The 23,673-nt window shown below is 42.9% G+C and overlaps 1 protein-coding gene across 1 annotated transcript in view; it reads right to left on the bottom strand.

Annotated features, from left to right (window-relative positions):
• Window positions 1-1,216: 1,216 nt before the first annotated feature.
• The window catches only part of LOC310779400 (uncharacterized protein), a gene marked incomplete at both ends in the record, with an annotated part of 35,956 nt that continues 13,499 nt past the window's right edge, over window positions 1,217-23,673 (bottom strand). The window contains 4 exons of the mRNA XM_083639935.1: window positions 1,217-1,298; window positions 1,473-1,516; window positions 3,156-3,255; window positions 8,780-8,868. Coding sequence (XP_083496061.1) covers window positions 1,217-1,298; window positions 1,473-1,516; window positions 3,156-3,255; window positions 8,780-8,868 — 315 coding nt within the window. The remainder of the gene's footprint in view (window positions 1,299-1,472; window positions 1,517-3,155; window positions 3,256-8,779; window positions 8,869-23,673) is intronic.

The following is a 23,673-nucleotide window of genomic DNA, read 5'->3' as shown; positions in this document are numbered from 1 at the left end:
ACTGTCTTCGACTGCAAAACAGAGATCGCTAACGTTACTCTTGCTGCAGTAATTGTCAAGGGTTCAACAGAACGTATTTCCTCAGCCTGTATAGTAGCTATCAACATGAAATAAAAAGCATTTGAGAGTTTAAACCTGGGGCTTTTTATTTGGAAGGGTTACATTTGCCGTAATCTTTATTAACATTTCTTAAAATGCATTAGAATATTTTTATTTTTATTTTTTGGCGTTAAAGATAAAAAATTATTTTTAATGAACATTAGAGCAAATATAATACGAAAAGCCAAAGGGTTAAGCTCTCAAATGCTTTTTATTTTATGTTTCTATGTGCTACAGAGCCTGAGATATGAAGGCTTTAGTGATCCGACCGCTCTCTCTGAGAAGTTTGGATTTCTTTTTTTTTTAGACTGTAATTTTTTTGTTATTAGAGCATGTAAAGTACTGCGGTAAATTCCATACTAATTGTAATATCTTAAAGTATGACTATATGTGAAATATAGTTACTATTCTCATTTGACTGGAAGGCCAGAAAGCACTCTTGACCACTGCAGGAATGTTCTCACCAGGAGGAGCGGGGGCTAACCTCAGTGACCTCTGCTCTCAGTAATCTGAGCAGGTCAGCCAGGATGGGAGCCCACTGCACGGTCAGGACAATTTCCAGATGGTGGTTTGTTATCTTGAAGGAAGATGTTTTGATGGATGAGGAGAAGCTGTCTAGGCTGGCGTCGAAGCACCCTCCAGACATTGGAGGGAGACCATTTATTGACAGCTGGTAAAGTTAGTTAGTTAAGAAGGTTTCAAGGCGACCCTAAGAGTCCCAAAGTTTCAAGGAGCTCCGATGAATTGGAATGCAAGGGGATGGTCATATTACAGGCAAACACTATTCTACTGTGACAGCCTATAAAACTGCTGGTCCTCTGTCGAATGGGCAGAACGACATTTTGACTTGGTCCTTCTCCAAGAGCACTGCAGGCTCTTGTGTTAAATGCCATTTGCTGTGCTTGAATAAATGATTATGTTCAAGAGCTTGGTATTGCCGACTTCATTCATTTCATTCCAGGACTCAGCATTGAATTAAACTACAGTACCGAAAATGGTACCGTTTTGGGTACCGTACCGAATTCCAGGTACCGGTATCATACCGGTATCGGTTCAAATGTGAACGGTACCCATCCCTAATAGTCGGTGTATGGTGTATTGTAGTATTTCAGGATTATTACCAGTCAGGAACTGTATGCCAGTCTGTGAATATTCCACCGGTACTCTGGGCTCCACACTCTATCAGGTGGCCTGCAAGACTGAGACCACACACACACACACACACACACGCACACACACGTTAAATCAGAATAAAACTACTTTAACAAACATATTTAACGTGGTGCATAAATGGGAGAGTGTGTGAGGTGGTAGGAAGGAGTATGTAAGGTGTGTGTGTGTGTGTGTGTGTGTGTGTGTGTGTGTGCGCGTACCTCCCTGCTGCAAGTAGGTCATAGTCATCCCTCTGCCATCCAAACTGCAACAGAGAAATAAAGCCAGACGACTTATATCCACATGTTCCTAAACACAGACGCTTCCTCCACCAGCTTGCACACGCACCAGGCTTGACATGAACTTTTGTCCTCACCAGCCACTGTGGCTAGTGTTTTTGCTAAGTTACTAGCCACTCAGCATTTTCACTAGCCGCAATTTTGTTGTGGGGGGGGAGGGGGGGATTATATTTTATTTGATTAAAGTTGACTAGTGTGTTTCCCACACATACTGTAGACTTTACATGGGCCCAGGTATAATAACTGCCCCCAAAGTGTGTTTGGCTTTTTATTATTTAAGTTTATTAGCATTTTTTTTTTGTATCCGTCGAGAACGACACCACCTGTAATTGATTAAAGGAGAATTTTGTTTTTTTGGTCGAGTACTCACCGAGATAGCTTTGTTTACAGCTGGAGCAATGTGCTCAAACAACTACACAGTGTACTACACAGGGCAATCCTGCACCGCATCGTCAATACACGTTCGCTAATAAAACTGCTTGTTTTGCCGGCTGGGAGGCTCAAACTGTCAATAGTGTCTGGCAACATGGAAATGACTCTATATATTTAGCTGATTGATGGATAGTTTTGGCCACTTCTTCCTTTCACTTTTGGGACATGGAAGAGTCTCCAGCACAGCGCTGTTGATGAGAGAGGGGAAATTATCCATGGGGGTGACACAGCGCGAGCTTCGCTGTCTTGCTGCTTGCCCCTCTGTCTGCTCCCCTCTTTCTTCTCGCCTGCTCGTACGCCCCGGATAATAATATTCATGGATAGAGTCGTCGCTCCATGAGAGCCATCCACTATTTTTTGGACTCGCGTTTGCAGCAAATTGTTGTCTGTTGCCATCTTGGGGTCCTTACACAGCTCACGTGAGATGGCAGGTTTCCCAGAGCTGCAGCTCTGCTTGCTATTGGTCCGTGACGGCAAGCTACGCGATCACTGGACAGGCGACCTGTCAATCACCCCACTTTCTATCATCTATTTTACTCTAAACAGGCAAGTTATATAAAAAAAATACCCCCCTACAGTTGTTATGAAAAGGTGAAATTAGCTATATAGACCAGTCCAGGCTGTAAAGATGCTTCATCACTGTTAAAGTGAGGCATTTTAACATGGGGGTGAACGGGAATGACGTCACTTCCGGGCCCTGCCTAAGTGGCCATTCGAGGAACTACAGCTTTCAGGATTACTTCCACGTCTTCATAGGAAAACCCAAGTGGTTATTATTTATTATTCCGATAATGACATTTTAGCCGATAAATAACAGCGGATAAGAAGAGGCCAACTTGGCTTTGTTTTGCCTTGGAAGCGGAAGCGGAGCATCTTGTTGTTGCGTGCTCATGATGTCACAGCTGCTCATGACGTCACAGCTGCTCATGACGTCACAGCTGCTCATGATGTCACAGCTGCTCATGATGTCACAGCTGCGCCTGGTGCCAGGGGCACTTGGGCAAAACATGGCTGCCACCAGTGTGGCTGTTTTTCACAGTTTCAGATGATAACAACGCTATTGCAATTTGCAATCCATGTGCTGCACGGGTTCCGAGAGGAGGGGAAACGTCTGACACACACACACACACACACACACACACACACACACACACAGATCTATATCAGATGTACCGTGTGCATGAGTGGTCCCAGAGCTACGGCACTGTCCACACAGCGGCCCGTCACCACGATGTCAGCACCCAGGTCCAGACACCACTGGATAGGAACAGCACTACACACAGAGGTACATTTAAACTGTTTAGTACAGTACTTTACACAGAGAGAGGGCGGGTAGATAGATAGATAGATGGATAGATAGATAGATAGATAGATAGATAGATAGATAGATAGATAGATAGATAGATAGATAGATAGATAGATAGATACATAGATAGAAAGTAACAATAATAATAAATTAAACTTATATAGTGCTTTTCAAGAAGTCAAAAACGCTTTATACACTGGGGGGGTGGGGGCGCCGTTGCACAGATAGTGGACAAAGATAACATTCCACAGTTAACATTAAGGGGGGTGATGTCAGTGAGACAGACAGCAGACAAACAGAACAGAGACACACAAGGATGGGAGATAGAGAGGGAGAGGAGGGGTGGGGGGCAGTGACATAGATAGCATACCTTCAACCAGAGGATATGAAATGAAATTATTCAGCTAAATACAGTTAAATGAGTTATGCGTAGGGCTGGGTTAAAAAAATCGATCTATCGATATTGAATCAATATTCATGTGAAGGAACAAGTATCGATACATAAATCCCAGTATCGATATTTTAAAATGCATTTTACCACGTTATTTCATTTTGTATTTTTTTTTTACCCGTTAGTCTCGCGTGGTTTAGTTCTTAGCGCAACGTGATCACAGCCAGATCTCGCGAGATCTCGTTGTGGCTTCGGACTGAAAAAACAAACATGGCGGAGGCTGCTCTACTGAAGTCGCCGCCACATCTCAAAGCAGCTTTGACGGGTAGAGTAGTAGACGAATACATTGAGCTTTGTTTATACAGACATCAGACAATCTAATCATTAGATTGTCTGATTGTCTGTTACAAATTATTCTTTGCTGGAAACCCATTAGATTCTAATGGGTTTCCAGCAAAGACTAATTTGTAACCCCTGTGCTCGGTTACTATTTTGTATTATAAAATGTTAAAATAGTTAATACACTGGGGTGTCTGTGCATGTGTGTGTACTGTATACACACTGTATAGCTGTATGTATCAGTGAAAAGGATTTTGACCGCCACAAAAAGATGTTGACCAAAAAAAAAAAAAACTGAACGCAACATGCAAGATACCCGCTGAATAAGTGTCCAAATGTTCATGTCATTCTGGCCAATACTTCTGTTATAGCATTTCAGTCTGGAATATGGAATATCTTTCAATAATCTATGATTTAGCTGCTAAATTGTCAAATACTGCCGTCTGCTCGCTACCCAGGCACTTATGTATGTACTTAACCTAACTAACTATCCGGTGTGCACAACATTGTCAGCCTAAACTCCGGCTGACACCCCAAAAACCTACAATCTGCTACAGAAAAATGTATATTGTTTGTTTATTAACTGGCCCCTCGCCTTCTATCATTTCACGAAAGTGGCAAAGCAAGTTGAGTATCCCTGACCTATAGGGAGAAATTTAGTTTGTCATTGTAAACCCACAGCACAGTAATGATGACATGTTCTTCATAGATCTAGCCTTTTCATTTTGCTCTTAAGCTTTCTCAAAGTACACCAAATTCATGCATTTTAGTTTAAAATGTTAAAAAAAAATCTTGCGGGGGTGCATGCTACCGCACCCCCCTAGGGGGTCTGCGGTCCCCCACCGCAAACACTCAAAATCCTGTGGGAAACACTGATGTATGTATAGTAGGGGTGTCACGATATTTTGTCGCACGATATATCACGATATCGAAACGTCACGATATGCGTATCGTCAGAAAAAAATTATATCGTAAAAAAAAAAAAAAAAAAAATTGCTCCTGAATAATAATAGAACAAATTTAGCAGAATCAACACGCATGAGTGAGGGTGAGGGGGTAGACTACTACTGGCATGGCAAAACAGCTCAAGGGGTAATTACATAAGTTTAGGGACCATTGAGCATGAGTTATTTAAGAAATAGATTGTATACTTTATTTTTCTTTCACCATGCAACAAACATTTAGTTTGTGACAGTGTGACACATTCTATTGCAAGAGAAGCATTATCTTCCATGTTGTTTTCTAGTTATTATAATAACAATTTCCAAAAACAGCATTTGTTTTGTATTTTGTGTATTTCAAATGAAAGACTATTTTTCCAGTATTTTCCCAGGGCTCCCTTGAAAAGAGGTTTCGATTTCAACGGGACTCACATGGTTAAATAAATGATAAATAAATACATAAAAATTATTTACTTTTGTTAAAAAAAAAAAGTTTAAATATCGTATTGTATCGTAATCGTGAACCCAATATCGTGTATTGTATCGTATCGTGAAATTAGTGTATCGTGACACCCCTAATGTATAGCCAATGTAATGAATCAATGATGTATAAGTGATTTAATTATATGAAATCTCTTTTTAAAGATATGTGGCACTGAAAGAGTCGCTGTATGAAGCATCAGCTTTAGATCCTCGCTTCAAAGCTCTGCCCTTCTTGTCCGATCTTGTCCCTGATGACACCTTGGAGAAGCTGCTCGCCTGGAGCAAGTGGAGGCATCTAATGTAAGTTATAGAAATAACCGAGTGTTCCTCTCCACTACAGTATTTGTATATGGTGGCTTATTTATGATCCTGATCATGAATATTTATTTGATCTTTCAACAGCAACAAGCTGATGGTGATGGAGCTGCTTTGCGTGTACAGCAGGAAGACGACTCCCTTGGTCCTGTTGAAGTGGATGCTGCTGCTGATCCTCCTCCACCAAAGAGATGGAAGGAGCCTTCTTGTGCACTGATGTCTCTCCTGGGTCCAGCAGCCTACAAGCCCAAAGCAGCGGTACCAGCAGGAAGTGCAGCTGAGAAGGCACAGGATGACAGAGAAGTAGATCCTGTCCCACTCTCTTTGAGTTGTTGTTTACACACTGAGCACGCTGGTAATACGTGTTAAAACCAGGTTGAACACGGTTTACAACATGCTGCTGTTCAATGATTCTGTTGTATAGTGGAAATCTAAATGTGTTTGGCTTCTCACAGGAGACTGTAAAGAAAGAGAGACAGAAGACTGTAAAGAAAGATAAGATGTTGAATGACTATGTTGGTGATGTTTAAATAAAAAAGAATGACATGATGTAACTGCCTGCTTTATGGTCAATTTTTAATGTAAATATGAATATTTTTTAATACTGCACCAGGTTAGAGGGTTCCTTGTACAATTTACAGCATTAGTTCTTTGAGAATCTCTTCCATTATCAAAGCAAAACTGGTATTGTAACTAAAATATCGATATCGAATCGTATCGGAAATCGTATGGACTTGGGACCTTGTGTATCGGAATCGTATCGTATCGGGAAGTCAGTGGCGATACCCAGCCCTAGTTATGCGCGTTTCACTGTGTGTGTGTGTGTGTGTGTGTGTGTGTGTGTGTGTGTGTGTGTGTGTGTACTTTCTATTATCAGTGTGACAGTGGTGTTGCACACACTGTTGTTCTGCAGCCATTCATCTTCACATGAACCACCTCACTCTTTCTGCTGCCCTACAAAGGCAACCACCAACAACACAAAGGTCAAAGGTCACCACCACTGTCTATCGCATGGTGTGTTGCTGACACAACCTACTGGACTCTCACCTAGTGCAGCAGTGATCCTTGAGTTGTTAAAGCTCAAAAATCTCTGCATAATAACTTTTGGCTTTGCAATGTTGCAAATGTTTGCAATGTTGCCGAAATGCATAGAAAGCTAAGATGGTTTTGTGTGGAGAAAAGACTGACATCCAACACACTTGTGTTTTTTCACAAAGTCATCAACACTCAGATACCTGGATTTATTTCTAGAACAATTGTCTACAGTGCTGAGACTCACCTGCACGCTACTAGAGCGGCCAGCAGGGGGCAGATGACCCTTCCCCTTCCAAGGTCAAACAGCTTAAAAAGAGCTTTAAATTATAGGGCTGTGAAGATGTGGAATAATCTTCCAGGAAACATTTCTTTAATCAGTGGACTGGCTTGCTTTAAGAGAAGCCTACGATCACACCTGCAGGACCAACCAAATATGTGGTAGCAATTGTTTCCAGTGTTTTGATTATGAATGTTTTGACATGACCGTAGGACTGCTATATTTTAATGTAATTTTAATGTTATGAAAGTATTGATGTTTCTAATGTAGGCTATGTTTCTAATGTATGTTTCTAATGTTTCTAATGTATTGATATGATTTTACTAATGATTTGAATGTTTTAATGTTCTATGTTTGTCTGTCATGGACCCCAGGAAGACTAGCTCGACGCCAAGGCGTCCAGCTAATGGGGATCCTTTTAATAAACAATAAACAATAAACTGCCTCATTGTGTGCGTACACGACATTAAATATTGTTAACAGCTACCACCGATACAGCTATCCTAGACTTGAGCTAGGTCATTGGTTGTTAACAATAAGCATTACTCTGGGATAGTTTGATCCAAAGAGCAGATTTAGCAATATTTTATAATATAAAATATTATATATATATAAGTATTATATTCATTATATTATTATATATTATAAAATGGGTACCTCAAATCAAGCAATCTGATTGGTTCACAGCCATTGTATAATTCCAGTAACCGAGTTCAATAACCCATGGCCATGGGTTATTGGTTACCATGGCAACTCTCTTACTGCGCTCGAGCCAAACAGCTTTCTCCTGATCTGCTGTATGGAGGGTCACTAGTCCTTCAAGTCTTTGTACAATGAGTCATTATGGACGCATGATGGCGCAACTCTCTTACTAAAAGTACGTTACTTGGTGTCGGCATACGGCTCTGGGGCCGGTTGCACCAACTGGTCTTACACTGGTCTTAACTGCCTGTAACAGAGATCTCCGCGGAGACCTTTTTGACCGTCATCGTCGTAACTGCGGTCAACTGAGCCGTGTTCGTCGTAACATCGCCAGTTCGCTGTCTTTGAAAGCACGACGTTAGATTATAACTAACTAGTTGTGTGGCTTAGCCTTCCAAAATGTTGCCGTTAGTTTTTTAGAAGTTAATACATAGAATTGGGAACGTTACATTCAATTTCATTCAGACTGTCTTTCTGGCTCAATCGCCGCCATTGGTGCAACCGGCCCCTGGTCGGGCTTTGCTCTCAGCAAGCGCCAGGATTGGCCAATGTCGACTTCAGTCTCCAGAACGATCCAATCAAATCAATCAACGTCTATCTTCTTGCTAGAGGTCCCGCCTTCAGTAGTGTTTCAACTGACTATCAGAATAAAATGCCAGTCGGACTTATAGTGTTATTATTATTATATTATTATACTTGGAACCCTTTTATAAAAGCAATATAGCACTCGAGCAGCGTGTGTTGTGAAATATATCACACTGATAAGCTGTTATCCCACTCGGCCTGCGGCCTCGTGGGATAACAGCTTATCAGTGTGATATATTCATCACAACACACTTGCTCTCGTGATATATTGCTTAATTATATTATATTATATTATATTATATTATTATATATAATATAATATTTTATGTGTTTTAATAACCAGTATGATCAATTCAATCCATCCATCCAACCACAGGAAGCATAGATTTCAAGTGTACATACTGTATGTGTGTCCTTACTTACCCCAGGTAAGCATTCATACTGTGGAGTGTTTTGGGTAGCTGCTGCCTACTGCTCCCATCAGCCATCTTGACATCAGAGAGACTGTGTTTCTGAGGGTGTATTCACACCTGTAGGTCGTTTGCTTTGTTTCCGATTCAGGTACTTAATTGATACAATTGTTGCATTTGTGCCTTGGTTCGTTTGTGTTCACACAGCCACAAATGAAACGGTCCAAATAGTATTGTCAAACTTCCTGGATTGGCCAGCAGACACTCTGATAGGCTAATAGCCTCTCGGGATGGACAAAATAATTCCCAGAGATTTTCCTATATGATTATAAAAATGTGTTTTGTTAGACCTACATTGTAGGCTACGTCGGGCGTGCGCCGTGCGAGGAGAGAGAGAGAGAGAGAGAGAAAGAAAGAGGGAGGGATCGGGAGAGAGAGAGGGAGAAAGTTCTTTATTTATTTATTAATGTATGCTATGTAGCCTATTTTAGCCTATGTATTTATTTAGCCTATTTAGGCTATCGGGAATTTGGAGATAGAAGATCAAAGACCCTCGCAAATTCTGCTATTAGGCTGCTATCACGGAGATGAGGATTAGCCGGACATTTCGAGGAAGACATGCAATCAGTCTGATTGTCTGATTGAATCAGACAATCTTCTCTGATTGTCTGATTGAATCAGACAATCTTATCACAAAGAAGGCTGGCTCTGATTACCACGATTTGTTTTCATTTATTGAATGGAGACCAGAGAGAGCGAGAGAGAGGGAGAGAGAGGGAGGGAGAGAGGGAGCCAGCAGCACCTGCTGCGCAGCAGCACACCGCACACAATTTAAAATCCATAGAGATTCAACACATTAACGTTGCTTCCCATGGTCCGAGGTAAGTTGATTGAGTTCAAACTGCTGATGTGATGATCCAAAAATCCCCCAAAGTTTATCGATGCAAGTCACAAGTCGCCAAAACAGGATCTGAAAGATGTTGTTTTTAAACGATAAAAATACTCGTTCTTCAGGCCATTACGCACAGCGCAGCTGACTACGGCAGCTGGTTTATCCAAAAATGCGCACCGTTTACTGCAGTTGTGGCGGATCGAGGTCGGATCACGTTCTCACCACAAACGAACCGCACCAGAGTTTGTTTAAAGCGGACCGAGACCACCCTTTCTTGGCGATCTCGGTCCGCTTGTTTTGTCCCGCATCCGAGTGCGATTGCTGTGTTCACACTCCCCCAAACGAACCGCACCAAGGGGGAAAATGCTCTCTGTTTCGGAACAACTGCTCCAAACGAGATAGGTGTGAATACACCCTGAGAGAGGAGGAGAGGGGAGGAGAGGAGAGAGGAGGAGAGGAGAGGAGAGGAGAGGAGAGGAGAGGAGAGGAGAGGAGAGGAGAGGAGAGGAGAGGAGAGGAGAGGAGAGGAGAGGAGAGAGGAGGAGAGGAGAGGAGAGGAACATATGTATTTCTTTTTTGTTTTATTTACTTTTTGATTGATTGATTTGCACATATTAAAATCAAAAACAGACAAAAGGTGAAGGGGAAAAAAGAAGGATTGTGCCAGTAGAGACAGGAAACCCTATTGGCCTTATTCTGGGCTTATTCTTAAGAAATTAGACCAATAGTAATAATAATCCGAACAAAGCATACAGTCTAAACAAAAACAAGAGAAAAGAACACGCAAACAAGAAACAAGAAAAAGACAAACAGTAAATAAAAAAAGGAGAAAAGAACAAAAAAAGATAACAAAAGAGCAGCAACCAAAATTAAACATTGAAATAAATTGAAGTAAATTTAAACATTGAAGTAAATTAATTTACACCAGCCATTCTCAACCACTGGTAGACCTCAGAGTGCCATCTAGTGGATTGCAATGGCAGTGGTACTCCCAAATGGTTAGATTAAAATGATCTCTTTTCTTCTTCTTTTTTGGGTGTAATTTACAAATCTATTTTTTTTTTTTATATCTAAATGTGCTCAAGAATTCACATATAAAAAAAGGCTAATTGACACGTTCACTGCCATTGACGAGATATCTCGTCTTAAAAAATCCAACGGTTGACTGCCATTGACGAGATATCTCGTCTTAAAAATAAAAAATAAAAATTTGACGGTGGGACATCGATCAAACCCTTTTACATGTCCTATACAAATATTGGAGGTATTGAATGTGTATAATCTATTTTACCGACCCACTAAGTGGCGACAGTGCTCTCCAGACGAGAGAAAGCAAAGAAAAAACAGCCGCGGGAGGAAGCCATTCTCAAGGAAATGGCTTGGCGAAAACGCTTTCGATTTCGCGCTGGGAGCGGGCGGTGGGGGATTGTAAATTTGCATAATAGATTATGGGCCCCTATCGTTGCATCGGCGTAGTTTCTAGGCCTAGCGCCTGGCGCAGCGCAAATCAATGGGCGTGGACCAGCGCACTTGATATCGTCGTGCTGGCGCTACACGCAGCCTAAAGCATTAGAACCACGCCTTTTAAGCGTAAAATTATGCACCGTCATGCTCATTGGATAAGTGCAATAAACGAATCGCACGCTTGCCTTTTTAGCTCCAACGAAAAGCTGACGAAAGCCAAGGGCTCACCCCCCCCCCCCCCCCCCCTCCCTTCATCCAGACTGTCTGTCTCCATTATAGGCTATTATTCCATATTATTATGCTTCTCAAACCAATCTAACTGCAGTTTAAATACTGCAAGTGTTACACCACTTACACAGCGACAGCAGTAAAGGTGTAGGAAAATATTAATTTATTACTTCACACGGTCGGCAAGGCTGGCAAAAACTTCTGATGTCTCAAGATACAACCGCATCGAACACACGCTTCTCAAGTCTCTCTTACTCGTCTTCTTCTACAGAGGCTTGTAGTGCTATGTCACAGACACATTACACTGCCACCTACTGGTGAGTGAAAATAAGTGTATCTAACAGAAATCAACAGAAAACTAATGTCAGTCAGTGCACAACATATTAAATCAAAGGGATCTGCATGTATCAAAACAAATGCTTCTTCGACCATTCTTACAGGTGCTACATTCCTCCCCTGCAAAATAAATGTTGTCCTCAACATTAGCATTATTTTTCTGTACAACATGAAATATAGTATATCAAAACAATCAACTGTAATACTGTATTACAGATATAGCAATGGATTTTACTCACTGGCAATGGCTTTCTTTGAAAGTTAGAAACAAGTAAATGGTTAAAGTGCATTTCACTGGTTTTACCATCATAATACTTTACTATTGTATACCATGTGATCTCATCACACTCCACTCTTTAACTAACGCTATAGTGTTCACACATCAGCATAGCTAAAATTAAGCAATTGTAAGAAATAGTGTAGTATTAATTCAATCTGAAACAAAACATCTTAGTAAATTCACTATCTTCTCCGGAGACTTCTGACCATTGACTTATTTTGATTTTTTTTCATTTTACTGTTTCAATGCCATAGCTTAACACATTCAGTGCCACAGCGCTTCAGTAAAATTGTCTGGAGCCTGTGCCAGATTCACTTCCATTCAGTTGAAAACAGCTATAGAATTTTTTCTATTATGGCTATATTAACGGGGCTGGACTTTAATGAAACATTGAACACTCCTGCTTCTTCCAAAGAAGAAATTTTGTTTCTAGACAGTTCCATTATGAAATTACAGCCTCTCAAAAAAGTGCACTTTCAAGGGTTTTCTGTCGTTTTTTTTTACTTTCCAAGATATAGGCCCTTTTATGAATACCTTTTGCACTCTAATTTCGAGCACATTCACTGACTCTGGCTGGTGTTTTCTGATGTGGTGGCGTGTGGTGTGGTTTCTGTGAAGCCTGTGTGCCACACACCCCTCTCCCCCCCCCCCCCCTCCCCCCTCTCCCCTCTCCACCTCTGAGCTGCGGGCTCCTCCCACACGCACAGAGTTTGTTTTCTCGTTTTTGCCCCGGACAGATCCCAGCGCCCATCAAGAAGGAAATGATGCGCGCTGGCAAACGCGACTGAATGAAAAGGCTTGGCCGTTCGGCTTCGGATGCTGGCTTTCTAGGAAATCGTGTGGAGATAGATAGAAGCATAAGAGCTCAGTTGTGAGCGCGGATGCAGCCGAGCCCACTGTCCGCTGTAGACAGAGCAATATATACGGCTCTGGCAGAAAGCATGCATCGGTTTCCACTTTCTCCGCTGTCTCCTGTACAAAGTAAAGGATCTGAGGTGGGTGGAGCAGCTCCTGTGACGATGTTTAAGGTGGCGCCGTGTGATCCCTTGAAGGGATTCATGCTCACTGGCTAGGTACGACCTTAAACAGCAGAATTATGGAATAATATGAATTATGATTTTAGGACGTCCACAGACGTCCTTGGCACTCCTCGTTACTTTTTTTTAGGACGTCCACAGACGTCCTTGGCACTGAATGTGTTAATTCCAAACCATTTTATGACTAGGACTTCTTTTCAGTTATTTTAACCATATAGAAGTATCATTTTTAGAAATATCAACCAACTCAACATCAACATTTCGTTCAAACCAAGTAAGTATAAACAACAAATAATCACAGTGGATGACTTTACATTCAAGGATTTTCTCTTTTTTTCACAGCTTTTTCTTTTTTTTTCTTCTTCGCTGATCTCAGTTCTTATTGTTCCTTGACACACATACTGGACAGTAACTACTCAGTTCGCAAAGAGTCCATGTTACTGTGTCCATATTTCACGAACAGTCCCTGTTAGTGTGTGTATCTCTTACAGAATTATCTGCAACAGTCCATCAGTAGTATCCCACTGGAACAAGTTTAGGATAAGCCATGTGTGTTGAAAACATCTGTGGAGGTGGCCAGGGCACACTGTATTGTCCATATGCTGGTGCCAGTGTATTTACATACAATGGGTTTGTGTGAAGCCCCACCACACGATGTGTGGGTTGGCCTAGTGACTCATAAGTCAGTGTCTCTTTAGGTCGCCTTTGTCTCTGTGACCTGCGTGGCGGTGCCTCAGAAAGTCCTGGCTCCTGCCTGCTGGGCAAGTCTACAGCCTGACCTGTTTGTGTCACTGTTTGTGTCACCTCTTGAGTGTCATTGTCCACGAGCATTTGCACTGGAATCTCCATTCTGAACTCCAGTCCAGGCTCATCTCCTATTTCAGTAGGAGCTGGAGCTGCAACATCTTGTTCTCCAGGCTGATGCTGCTGGTGGCGGTGGTGTCTCAGCCTATTAGCCCAGAGATATTCCTCCTCATCTGAGCTCTCTGAGTTCTCTGACGTTTCAATCGTTTTCTTCTCCTTGTGTCTCTGTCTTTGAGTGTGAGGATTTTGTCGTACCCCAGTTGTTTTTGCTGGTTCCTCAAGTGGCAAAGCATCACATGGCATCAACATGTTACGATGGAGGATTCTGCCTCTGCCTGTGCCACGTTCAGGTTTAACCTCGTACACTGGACTGTCTGTTCCCTTTTGAGAGACCACAATGTGTATTTGATTTTCCCAATATGAGCGCAACTTTCCAGGTCCTCCCCGCTCTGACATGTTCCTCACAAGGACTCGGTCTCCTGGAGAAAGCACTGAACTTTGTCTTTTTTTGTCATAGTATGCTTTCCCTCTTGCTGTAGTCTTTTTGATCGTTTTGGATGCAATGTCATATGCTTCTTTCATTTGCTGTTGCCATCTTTGAGCATATTCCTGATGTGATTGACATCCTTCCTCATCACCTATTCCAAAGATCAAGTCAATTGGTAAACGAGGCTGTCTCCCAAAAAGCAAATAAAAAGGTGAGTAACCCGTTGCTTCACTAGTTGTACAGTTGTAAGCGTGTACAACTTTGCTCACATAATCACTCCAATTTGGCTTTTGCTCCTCGTCTAAGGTACGTAACATGCATAAAAGCGATCTATTAAATCGTTCAGCTGGGTTCCCTTGTGGATGGTAGGGAGTTGTTTTTGAGTTTGCAATACCAGTATATTTTTGCAGTCGTTTGAATAACTGATTCTCAAACTCTCTGCCTTGATCGTGGTGTATTTTGGCAGGAAAACCAAATTTCAAAGAAAAATCGTTAAAGATTTTCTCTGCTGCTGTTTTGCCAGATTTGTTACGGGTTGGATAAGCTTGGGCAAACTTAGTGAAGTTGTCAATAATCACTAAAATATACTCATACCCTCCCCTGCTTTTTTCAAGATGAAGATAATCTATAGAAACCATCTCAAATGGTGCCGTTGCAGGTACATGGCACATGGGAGCTCTGCTTTGGACAGTAGGTTTTTTTCTGGATGTTGCATCTACAAACTCGGGTTATAAAAAACTCAATGTCTTTCTGCATCCCCGGCCAATAAAACCTCTGTCTAGCAAGATGTAAAACCCGTTCTACCCCCAGGTGACCCATTTCACAGTGAAGGTACTTGTATACCAGTTCTTTGTATTTCCCCGGAAGCACGATTTGAGTACATGTTGCTGTTTTGCGTGTTAAAAGACCTTCTGGAGAAACATACAGTCTCCTCCACTCATGTAAGAGTTGCTTACTTTTACTCCTGTCTGGTTCTCCTCCAGACTGTTTCAGCTGGAGTACATAGGAAATGTCAGTGTCTTGCAACTGTGCCTGCAGTAACTCCTGCTGTGTTACTTTTATGTCTGGTTGGATCTCTGCAGCTATCTCCTGCACATGTGGGCTGCAGGTAATGGCTGAGATCCAATCCACGTCATGATCTTTTTGTGTTTCAACTGCACTGAATATTGCACCTAACACATCAGGAAAACACTGCTCTGTGCACTCCTCTATGTAAGAGTCCATACTCACTGGTGCGCGGGACAAGAAGTCTGCATCTATATTTGTCCGTCCTGGACGGTACTTCAGCGTGATATTGAAATCGGCTAGCTCGGACACCCAGCGATGTCCAGTCGCGTTCAGCTTAGCTGTGCTTAGCACATACGTGACAGGGTTATTATCACTGTATACTGTTACCGAGGGCGCATAAAACAAATAGTCCCTAAACCTGTCCGTAACAGCCCATTTTAGTGCTAAAAACTCCAGCTTCCCTGAATGTAAGTGGTAGTTTTTTTCTGCTGGTGTGAATGTCCGTGAGCCGTACCCTATAACTCTGAGTTTGCCGTCCTGTCTTTGATATAGGACCGCTCCAAGTCCCTCTTCTGAAGCGTCAATGTGGAGAATGAATGGATCCTCGAACCTGGGATAAGCCATTACAGGTGGATTAGTCAAGACATCTATTAGATATTCTACAACGGCATGAGTGAATACTGGATTCTGATTGGCTAGCAACAGTGGTAAATACGCCAACAATCTACAGTTCGGCTCCAACCGCAGTATCACTCCGCTCCCTCTGACTCCGTTCCCTGTGCTGACTCCGCCCACTGTTAGCCTGCAGTCTGCAAATCTTCAACAAGGAAATGGCCATCTCTAACACAAGGAAATGTCCGATTTCGTAGTAACGTTTGATTTACTGGGTGGACTGAGTTTTGAGCAGTGGTTAGATGAAGATGAAGGTGAAGTGAACAAAGAACGACATGGTGAAATTGGGGAGAGAGAACTGGCTGAGCTTGAGTTGTCACGAGTTCGGACTAGCGGGAGGTCGGACTAGCGGGAGGTCCGACTAGCGCCCGGACCCCGAACCTGGGACTGTCAAACAAACAAACGCCCTCTGCCGTCACCAGATATCAACACACCACCACCAAAACGGGCTGCTTTAGAAAACTGTTTAAATAACTGTACTTTTACAGGCAATGTATCAATAACTGTGAATCCCGTTAAGGAATAGGTTAGTTGTTTTTTGGCTCAAAGGCAACTAAATGTTTAGTGCAATCATTGATCTTGTGTATGGAACTATATTCTGTGGCGGAAGGATAAATGTATTCTGAAACCAGTAATGATTATAAATAAATGAATTGGATGTTACAATTGTGTATTTTTTATATTATTTGGTAGCCGTTGTAGAAAACAACCCTGTTCCAGTGGTAAATGTGCCCACAACCCCCGACCTCGAGTGTTAAATTTGTTACGTCTAAGGCTTTCTGGTGAGTATCAGTCCACACTATTTTCTGATATGGGGGAGGTTGTCCCGTCCTAGCTGGCCGACAGTTGGACTTTGACTTTGAACGTAGAGTTCCATCAGCTGCAAGTAAGTCGTACAGGCTTTTTGCATGGCGAGAGAAATCTTGCACATAGCTTCTGTAATAACCTAGGAAGCCAAGAAGTTTCTGCAGCTCTTTGATGTTTGTAGGGGGTTTTGTTTTGAGCGCCTGCACTGCAGCAACTTCCTTATTATCCATCTTGTAACCCTCAGCTGAGATCACTTTTCCCAGATAACGCACTTCGTTTTTGAACAGATCACATTTATCTGGTCTTAACTTAATTCCCCAGGCTTGCTGACGTTTTAGGACAGACCTCACATCCTCAACATGCTGTGTGAACGTTTTGCTGTAGACCAATACATCATCTAGGTATGGAATACATATTTTGTCCCTGAGACCTTCTAGGCTCTCTTCCATACTGCGCTGGAAAGCTGCGGGTGCGTTTGTGAGGCCAAATGGAATTCTGTTCCATGCGTACAGCCCCCATGGGGTTGTAAAGGCTGTGACTTTCTTGGAGTCCTCACTAATGTTACCCTGATGGTAAGCTTTGCCTTGGTCCAGCACACTGAACCAAGCATTTCCACCAAGACCATCAAGTATCTCCTGTATTCGCGGTATGGGGTGCCTGTCTGGAATTGTCTTTTTATTAAGCCCCCTGTAGTCTATGCACAGTCTTAGGCTTCCGTCTCTTTTTCTCACGCAAACCACTGCAGATGCATATGGCGAAGTGGATTTGCGGATGAATCCTTTGTTTAACAAGTCCTGGATGTGGGTCTTTACCTCGTCATACAATGCTCGCGGTATGGCATTATATGTTTTGGCTACTGGAATATCATCAGTCAGTGTAATGTCCATTTTTAGATTTTTTATGTGGCCTACATCATCTTTGTGCCTAGCAAATGCACTTGATTCCTCCCTGAGCATTTGTTTTGCTATCACCTGCTGTTCAGTGGTCAAGCGGTCCACATTGACAGGTGGATCCCACAGTTTGTCTTGGGAATCACTCTGTGATTTTTCTGTGGTGGAGTTAGGTGGAATTTGAGGATTTTCAAAACTCCTACTGAATTAACCTGGTTTTCCTCAGAGTACACTGGGTAACAGTCTGTTATCCTCTGTATGCTCCCTATCACCACTTTTCCTGGCATTGTGAGATCATGATGCATGGCATTTCTCACAATGATGTTCACTTTACGTGAGGAGCGAGAAACGTTTACTAGTTGACATGTAATTTCAAGTCCCTCCTCTAAAGAAAGGTTTCCTACAGGTTCAAAGAGCATTTCAGTTTTTATTTTAAGATCTGTTCTGACAGGGCAGCTAATACATTTTGTTTGTCCCCCTGGAACTACAATGGAGGTGCGTCCTGTTTTAACATAGTAACTACCATTCTCATTTGTAGCTCCCTGAATGAGGTTTAGCAGCGCTTCTGTCTTTCCTGATCCTAGTCTCAGTGACTGTCTGAGCAAAGCTACTCTTTCACTGGGCTGAACCTGGTCCTCTCTCTCTCTCATCATTTCCTCGATGGCATTAAAGCCTATTATGGGCTTTTGTACTATTTCCCTGCTCACAAGTACTGGGACTATTACCTCTTCCGGTTTTGTGGTTGTTTTAGCTTTTGGGTCACACAGACTGAGACTAACCTCAACCCAACCCTGAAATGGTATTGCTGAACGATTGGCAGCTCTCAAGTCTAGAAGTTCGTCATCACTTAACAAATCACTGATGGGATTGGTTTTTGCCTCTGGTAAATTTTGAGACTTCCATGCTTCACTCATGATGGATACTTGTGCTCCTGTATCCCATAGGGCTTGAGTCTTAACGCTATTCATTTTGCACCATACAAGACACTTTTTGCCTACTAGTTGTGCAACTCGCTTAGGTTTTGTACCAGTGTTTTCTAGGTGAGATGATGGGTCTTTATTTTTTACTTTTGATTTCAAAGGTGCTGAAGGCTTAGTGGGCAGTTTTTTCCTTTCCCCTGTACTCGCATACAGATGTACAGGCTCTGTGGGTGAATTCAGTTTTGGGTTTGGGTCATTTTGGGACTTAGATTTTGAGGCTATGACGCATCCCCCTGACACAACCTCCTCCCGTTTCCCGACTGATTCTGTCTCCCGCCTACTCTGCACCCTTTTGCCCAATGTGTGTCACTCCCGCACTTGAAACAATGATTACAGTCACTGTTGTCCTGTTCACATGCTACACATCGTCTCTTTGGCCTCCTGAAAGCATTAGCAGATGTTTTGGGTGGGATATTATCACCTGTCTGTCTGCCACGCTGGACAGTTTGCACAAGAGATGCTACTTGGCCTGTGAGCTCCCTAATTGCTGTATTGCTCTCCTCTATTTTTGTAAACAGGGGGTTTTCTTTGGTCTGTTTGCTAGGTTTAGCTGAAACAGTGGTTGACAAAGTGTCAGTTTCATCCCCGTTCTTCTCTACTGAGTTCAGACTTGCCCTATGTGTGGCTTTGACAGCGCCTTTAATCTTTTGGGCCCGCTCATTTTCATTATATTGAGCAGTCTGCATTTTCTGTAGCAACAGCTCGTCACTACTTTTCTCATCCTGCAGATACATCCTCATTTCTGCTCTTATGTTATCATTTGACAAGCCTGTCATAATGGACTGAGAGCATTGGCTCTGAACTAACTCCCTGTTGTATTTCAGGCCAGACTGGGCACGCTCAGAAGCAAATAACATTTTTTGACGCAGGTCAAGTACTCGGACCAGAAAGTCAAGTGCTGTTTCTCCAGGTCCCTGTACAGCTTTTGTCAGTTGTTGGTACAATACTGTTGCATCCTTCTCTGCATAGTGGGCTCTTAATATCTGTCTGAGAGTAGCAAGGGTGAGATCTGTTTTTCCCTCTAAATAACTCCTCAGCTTCAACCCAGGGCTTACAGCACGTATCACTGCCTCCACGATTTCCATGTTGGGATAGCCCTTTCTTATGCCACTTTCAATCTGGTGCTCCAGGCTACTAAAGCTTAAATTGTCTCTTGAGGTTGACTCACCAACATGTCCGTTTATCCTGAAGTCCTTTCTGAAACCACTGGAAGAAGCATAGTAGCCGGTGTTAATGGAAGTTCTGCCTCTGTGTTGAGCTCCATCATCCCGCGCTGCTGCTGTCTCCTGTGATGGCTGAAGCGGTGTGCTGCTGTCCTCTCGTTGTCCTCCCGACGCAGGCTGCTGCAGGCGAGCTGTCTCCTCCCCCTCCTCGGTGGTCACAGGTGAAGAGGAAACTGCTGGTGCTCCCGCGCCGTCCGTCTCCGCTGGGTTCTCTCGCAGCAGAGCGTCCAGTACATCGCTCAGTTGCAAAAGCGCAGACATGCCCTCGTCTTCCTTCTGCAACAACTCGTCACGCTCGCAAAACTTTATAACGTGCTTCACCAGTGCACGACGAGTTTTGTCCTAAATTGCCTCGTTGTCTCTGCCGGCAATATCGCACTGTTCACAAACTCGGTGTAGTTGCTGTACATTCAGTTCAAGCAACTTTTTTTCAATGTCCATGAGAAACTCTTCTCGGTGCTCCGACATCTTGCTTCAATGTTTTGCACTCGTTATCACTCGGAAAAACAACAAAAACGGCTCGGTGTCTTGAGCTAGACGCAACTGTTAGCAATGATAGCCTAGCTTAGCTTAGCTCTCTAGCTGCTAGCTTGCTAACCTGTTGTCATGCACTGACACACCTCGTGTTTTTCTCCGGTTGGAAAACTCACTCTTCCGCCGTGAAGTACTGCTTTTATCTCGGTGGAACCTCCAAATTGTTACACCACTTACACAGCGACAGCAGTAAAGGTGTAGGAAAATATTAATTTATTACTTCACACGGTCGGCAAGGCTGGCAAAAACTTCTGATGTCTCAAGATACAACCGCATCGAACACACGCTTCTCAAATCTCTCTTACTCGTCTTCTTCTACAGAGGCTTGTAGTGCTATGTCACAGACACATTACACTGCCACCTACTGGTGAGTGAAAATAAGTGTATCTAACAGAAATCAACAGAAAACTAATGTCAGTCAGTGCACAACATATTAAATCAAAGGGATCTGCATGTATCAAAACAAATGCTTCTTCGACAATTCTTACAGGTGCTACACAAGCATGTAAATACCCTACACTATAGCAAGATCAAAGTGAAAAGAATGTTCTAAATGCATCAGCTAGAAAAATATAGCCTATTAGATTGGTGAAAGTTTGTCCAGAAAGATATAATTTTCTCTAGCCTGCTGCAGGAAGGATGATGCACATAAATATACCCTACATTATGTCAAGTCATTGCATAAATGTGTTTTTATTGTAAAACTAAATGTGAAATAGGGCCAAGTTATTGGAGCGGACATCACAGTATAGCAGATGCCAGTAGAAGCGCGTTCCGCTGTCACTTATCTAAATCATGTTAAATCGACAAGGGGTATATATAGGCCCAGGAGGACATATATGTTTCACATAGGGTGGTGTTTTCATTTCGATGTTTTGGTCCAATATTGAAATGTTCTACAATGGCAGGCTGTGTTACCATTACACATTAATTTAGAACTACCTTTTATATCTATTTCGGCTCATTTGGTTGCTATTTAGTAGCGAAATGGAGAAGCACAATGCATGCTGGGAACTCAGAGAGAGAGAGAGAAGGGTGACAGAGAAGAGGCAGTGAAGGCACTGAATAGGCCTGGTTTTCAAAAGCGCAAAGCGCTAAATGTACGCCAGGTCGGAAGATATCAGTAGGCCGGTATTTAGCGCCGACACGCCCATATTGGCCCATTCTGGGACTGCGCCACGCCCATTCGGCCTAAAGCGCATTTGGCAGCATTAAGCCATATTGACATCTTCCCGAAACAGGCGCAAGGCACGTTTTTTTGCGTTTAAGGCCCGTTTTAGCGCCGAAGGCCTGTGGGAGAATAGGGCCCTATGGGTGCAACACACTTTGAAACACGGAGCATAAATAAGACCAGAATCGCAAAAGCTTCATCAAAGCTCTCAACCGAAACCCCAAGAAACGAACGAGCCCGATTTTACAGTCATCCAGACTCGCCCGAGAGCGGCCACGCCAGCAGCAGCAGCACAGACAAGCAGCAGCAGCAGCAGCAGCACACCGAGAGTGGAGTACCCCCCCCCCCCCCCCTCGCCTCTCCTCTCCTCTTCCCCGCTCCTGCGATTCCCCTAGCTTTTTTTGGGATCCGTGAGGCAACAGAAACTCGCCTGTGACAAACACTGCAAAGCCACCAGAGACACACCTACGGAGGGAGGAGTTTGAAGGAGACACACACACACACACACACACACACACACACACACACACACACACACACACACACACACACAAACACAATACAGTATACACACTTGCCCAAGGGCACCCATAATCACAGGCACGTGAGGTGGTTCTAAAAATCCATTGATCTCAAAACTCTCTGAAAATCTCTGAAACCATGCTGTATTCAACTGCTAATATCTACATAACTACTAACTCTACAAACTAACTCTTTTAGACAGAGAAAGCACACATTCTATTAGTACTTTTGTGAACTTTGTGTTCACAAAGTCCAAGCAGAAAATAATCCTCGGCTCTTGTAAAATGAGCCAGAATCCTCAAAAAAAAAACTCTGGCAGAAGCTACCTACAGTAAAAAAAAAACGGCTGGCAGTGAATGTGTTAAAATGCATAATTAGGGGTCCAAGCACGAAGTGCGTGGATCCCTATTGTATCTGTTCCGTTTATTATTATTTTTATTCTCCGCTAAAACAGTATGCACGTCAGAAACCATAAGGCCGCCAGTAGCCAGACTTTGCACATAGGTTGGAAATGTGCCCCACTACTCAGAGACAAAAAATTAGCCATATTGGCCAGATGGTGGCGCTATAACAGACCCTTTTGCGTATTGACCCATAACTGCTGAACCGTGAGGCGTAGAATCAAAATTCCACATCTGCTGGATTCCCTGGATCAATACGCATCTATCCATATAGACCACGGCCATTTAAGTCTGCTAGATTTTCCGCCATCTTGGACTTTCTAAAAAAAAAAAAAAACGAACTCGTCCTAGGCCATTTGCCCGAATGAGCGCAAACTTTTTGTGTGTCATCTCTGGACTTCGCTGATTCAAAATCTTAGAAAGAATTTGGATACGTGAAACCGTCTTGAAATGATAAATGTTTAAACTTTTGTGTATTTACTTTTGTTCTTTTCCTGCCCTAAAAGTGTGTGGATCTCAGAAACCATACACCCCCCATCACCCAAACTTTCCACACAGGTTCACGACATCACCCACTACTCAGAGTAAAAAAATTACACCAATCCACCAGATGGTGGCGCTATAACAGCCAACCACCACTACTACTGCCGCTGCTGCTACTACTACTACTACTATTCTTAGTACTTCTGCTGCTACTATTGCTACCACTCCCACTAGTACCAACACTACTACTACTACTATTACTACTACTGCTACTACTACTACTACTAGTACTGCTTGGAAACCGTCAGGTCACCGGATCTACACACACACACACACACACACACACACACACACACACACACGCACACGCGCACACACACACACACGCGCACACACACACACACGTACACACACGCACACACATATACACCACACCTGCACCTAATTCTGGACTGATCACCACACACCTGCACTTAAGACGCTAATCAGCCTCTACACTCAGTGTGTGTCCGTTACTGCAGTAGAGGCTGTGTTGGTGTTTCAGTTGGTGTTTATCCTCCCTTCAGATGCATTATTAAGTAAGTTGTAGTTTTGTTAGCCATTGTTGAATTGCCATTCCAAGCCATCCTGATCTTAAAGGTGAATTGCATATGTTTTTCTCTTTAGCCATGGTTAAAATATATTGTTT

The sequence above is a fragment of the Poromitra crassiceps genome, assembly GCF_964638095.1.
Source record: "Poromitra crassiceps genome assembly, chromosome: 7".
In the NCBI taxonomy this organism is placed as follows: Eukaryota; Metazoa; Chordata; class Actinopteri; order Beryciformes; family Melamphaidae; genus Poromitra; species Poromitra crassiceps.
Note: the sequence above shows the minus strand (reverse complement) of the source record. Positions and strands in the feature narration are given on the sequence as shown.